At 49.4% G+C, this 4,092-nt stretch overlaps 1 protein-coding gene across 1 annotated transcript; it reads left to right on the forward strand.

Moving 5' to 3' along the window:
- Positions 1-318: 318 nt before the first annotated feature.
- Positions 319-657, forward strand: LOC119299811 (subtilisin-chymotrypsin inhibitor CI-1A-like). The gene has a single exon (XM_037576958.1). It carries the CDS (start codon positions 319-321, stop codon positions 541-543), a length of 225 nt encoding a protein of 74 aa, XP_037432855.1. The 3' UTR covers positions 544-657.
- Positions 658-4,092: the final 3,435 nt, after the last annotated feature.

Here is a 4,092-nt window from a genome sequence, read left to right on the forward strand (position 1 = left end):
TGACAGATCTCCCCTATAAATAGGCATAGAAGCAAAGCGTTATGCAAATACTAAAATTAGTCGAGTTCAGACTGCATCGTGAGGTCCATTTCGCCGGTGAGTGGTGTTGGGTATCTATCCCATTCCCATACGCTTTCTGTCAATATGTTCTCTAGCAAGTTTGGGCTAGTATTAGCGTTATTGTCATCTCTAGTCTTAAGTCTTAACAAAGAAAACGATTTGGTTAACTGACGGGGCAGCTATTATTCAGATCTGTAGTAGTATGAACTTATGAACTTAACTATTTCAATCAATTGTTTGCAATTCAGGGAATCGAGGATGAGCGCTGTCACCCCAAGATCCCTCGCCGGAGAGGACAAGAAGACGTCATGGCCGGATGTAGTGGGGAAGTCCATTGAGGAGGCCAAGGAGATCATCCTTAAGGACATGCCTGACGCCGACATCGACGTCCTTCCTGCTGGCTCGGCGATGACCCTCAACTTCAGGACCAACTGTGTCCGCATCATCGTCAACACCGTTGCGACCACTCCTTCCATTGGCTAGCTAGCTTTTCGAGCGAGAGGCAACATAGATGCATTATGCATGCTGATGAATAAGTTGTTTCAATACACCAGCGTGTATCAATGTAGCTCACCGTTCGTATGTTGCTGATGTGTTTACTACAATGCTCATCAAATCCCCTAACTATGGGCATGCTGCTGGATTATTTGAACTAGTTAGTCCTAATGGTATCATTAGAATGAAATATCCTGATGACACCATTGAAGTTATTAATCAAAATGCTTAGGTCACAACTTCTTTTGCGAAAAGGACTCAGGTCTATTATATAAGTAACCAGAAGTACAAAGCACCGCAAATATTATAAAATTTACATTGAGGTCTCTAGACCATCGAATGACCATTGCCGCTGCCAGAATGAGCCACCGATATGCCATTGTTGCCGCTCCCATACCGGAGCCAGTCCGACCTTGTCAATTACAACCGGAAAGTCTTCGTGCTTGTGCCCTAAGTACCAACGCCTCGGAGACGCAGTCATCCCCGTTGAACCCTTGAATCTCTACTCCTAATGTCTCAGTTGGTAGGTCGCGTTCCGGGTTTTATTTTCGTCCCACCTCACCCGGTCTTTTTTGGTACTTCTTTGCTACTTCCTCCCACCTCCCGCTCAGCCGCGAAAAACCAAGAAAAACCCCACGATCGAGTCCCACACCCGCCCCCACGCGCCTAACCTCCCGTCGCACCCATCTGTCACGAACGAAAACAAACCAGCAAAAATAAACCGGCGAAAATTAACCAGCGAAAAAAAATTCACAAACCAACCACCCGCCCGTACGACCGAGGTCTCTTGCCCTCGAGCGAGAAACAGTCGCACAACTCTATGCCCTCGTTCGCCGCCGCCGCCCTTTGTCCCCTCACCACCACCGCTAGATCCCTACGCCGCCGCTCGGTGCCGCCAGCCCCCGACCTCCTCCCCGGCTCCCGGCGCCGCCCGCCCCCCATCTGCTCCCCCGATCCCGGCGTCGCCCGGCCCCCACCTTCTCTCTCACTCTCGGCGGCGGAGGAGAAGGATGGCGACGACGGGCGAACACATCGTTGGCGGTGGCGGCGGCGGCGGCGAATCTGGTAGAGCCCCTCTCTCTTCCCAAGCCTGCCCCTCTCACCCTCTTCCTCAAGCGGCAAGACCCCAGGGGGATGGAGGACTGACGACGCGGGCGTTGGTGCGCTGGCGTGTCGGTCCGGCGGTGAGAGGAGGACGCCCATCCCAGCCCGAAGCAGCATAAGGCAACTGAAAAGCGGAGCAGATCAAGCACCTGGGGTCGCCTGCTGAGGCGGCTCGGTGCACCTCCAAGTGCGTCAGTAGCTGCGTCCTCCGTGGAGCTGGCGCTCCCGACATGATCAGGCCCTTCAACATCAGAAGGTAGTTAGACCAAGGGATGAGTCATTGATGGATGGATTATGTCCAGCCATTCATTATCCCCATGCTTGTATATGTCAGCAATGCATCTGTTTTTGGTTTGCATTAGATTTGTATGAACTACTTAATTAGTATTGAGTCTCAATGGCATCTTCTCTTAGGAGCAGTTGATGGGGGAGATCCTAGCATTCTACATTTGGGGAGGTTTTAACTCTTTTTCTGTAGAGAAATTGATCCAGTCCTGAATATTAGATTAGTCTATTTTACAAGGTTGAGAGTAGCTCAAAAGATTCTCATAGATTCTCTACCTTTGCCCTCATGAAATAATTCTAAAACCAAATAGTGATGTCAGGTGTAAATTCCATGAACAATAGTTGGTTTCTGTAGTTATTTGTCAAATTTTTCATCATAGGGTTCTAGGATTGGTGACTAAGCAGGGTTGTTTTCTTTCTTTAATACATACAGGATTAGGTCATAACAATGTATTTTTAATGATCATACCTTTAAATGTCACATGAAAATAGAACATATCCTAACTTTTCTAACCATTTTCTGTTATTTGCTTGAGGAACAAGCAACATGAATATTTGTATTCAAGCTCCCAACAAAGTTACTACTGTTGTCACAGAAATATAGTTCTGTTGTATGTATACTTAATTTCCCAAGATGTAGATTTTATTCTTATCTTACATGATATTTTTTTTCTTTTTCTGCTCGTGAAAAAACTCAGTTTAAAAAAAAAATAGGTCCTCATTCTAAAGGAGTAACTTCTTGAACCAGCAGTAGATATTGTGTCGGGAAGGACGAGGAGCAGGAGCATTGGTTCAGATTTTCTCTGTTGGCCTTGTGTTTGTTTACCGATTATTGGCTTGACATGAAGATTGATCAGGTGCGTGGATGTCATGTGCATGTTCTTCTTAGTTTCAATACACTTTAACTGGATTATACTTCAAGTACTCCGAGTACTTGCTCTTGTAAACTGACACTACGTTTTTGTTTGCATTTTAACCCTTGTTAGTATGTTTTCCAAGCTACATGGCATGTTGCAACGCTCTTCGGAGTCAAACCCTTGGGATGGTCCCTCAAACATGATGGTCTAGCTATTACAAATTAACCAAGATCAGCAGGACTAAGAAAATACATATTTGACACTATTTGAGATGGTCCCTCAAACAGCCACGCCGCCACACCTGCCGACCCCTGTGCAGCACACCCACCCCTGCGCTCGGCCACCGTGGCGGCGGCGGCCCGGCTCCAGCGTGCCGGCGGCCGTGGCGGAGGCCCCGGAGGCGGTCGTCGGGGCGGGCGGCGCGAGGTGGGAGCCGATGGGCGCGTGGGAGTACTACGACTACCGGCGGGCCATCTACGGCGACATCACGCACAAGGCCATCCTCGTCGACGCCGCCGGCACCATCCTCGCCCCCACCGAGTCCATGGCCCAGGTCGGCCTACGCCCTTCCCCCATATACCGCAGCTCCAATTCATGTTCCTCTGTTTGTTCCACTCGATTCTGCTGGCCGTTCCCATGGTTGACGGAGGCTTGCATGTTTTCTATGCGGTGCACACGCCGAGACAATGCGTGGCGTGTGGATCGACCTGATCCGTGCTCCCGTAGCCCGTTCCGTTCGTGTATGTTCGTAGATTCGGGTTGTGAGAACCTGGGCAGATTTGTTTCTGCTGTTCATTTCTGGGTTGTGTGGATTTGTTTCTCCATCCATAACGAATTACTGATAAAAATCTCCCTTTCCTCTGTTAATTGGGTATGCATATGGTGGTTTGATTAATATGGCTTGTGTTCTGAATGTTAATTCAGGTGTACATAACAGTAGGCGAAAAGTATGGGGTGAAGTACTCGGAGGATGAGATCTTGATGAGGACCTCGAGGCCTCGGAGAGCCCCTCCGAACAAGACGCGCACAGGAGCTCTGCCTTGATGGGGAAAGCAGCGGAGTTGGTGCAGTGGCGAATGTGGGCGGGGTCGGCTGTGGAGGGAGACTTGCTGGTCGGAGCAGCAGGAGCAAGAAGGTTGAGGCGGTTTAGGTTTGTCTCTATCATCCTCCCCCCTCTCTTTCCCCCCTTGTCTCATGGATGAGGTCGTTGGTGCATGCAAGGAGTGGGTCGAACACGAATCGTAGCAAGAGCAAGGAGCTGGACGTGGTTCATGGTTTGCCTTTAGTTCCT

Source organism: Triticum dicoccoides, chromosome 1B, assembly GCF_002162155.2.
Source record: "Triticum dicoccoides isolate Atlit2015 ecotype Zavitan chromosome 1B, WEW_v2.0, whole genome shotgun sequence".
Lineage (NCBI taxonomy): Eukaryota > Viridiplantae > Streptophyta > Magnoliopsida > Poales > Poaceae > Triticum > Triticum dicoccoides.

Bases quoted from the DNA above. Each gene is read 5' to 3' on its own strand.
- LOC119299811 (XM_037576958.1), top strand. From the start codon at position 319: ATGAGCGCTGTCACCCCAAGATCCCTCGCCGGAGAGGACAAGAAGACG.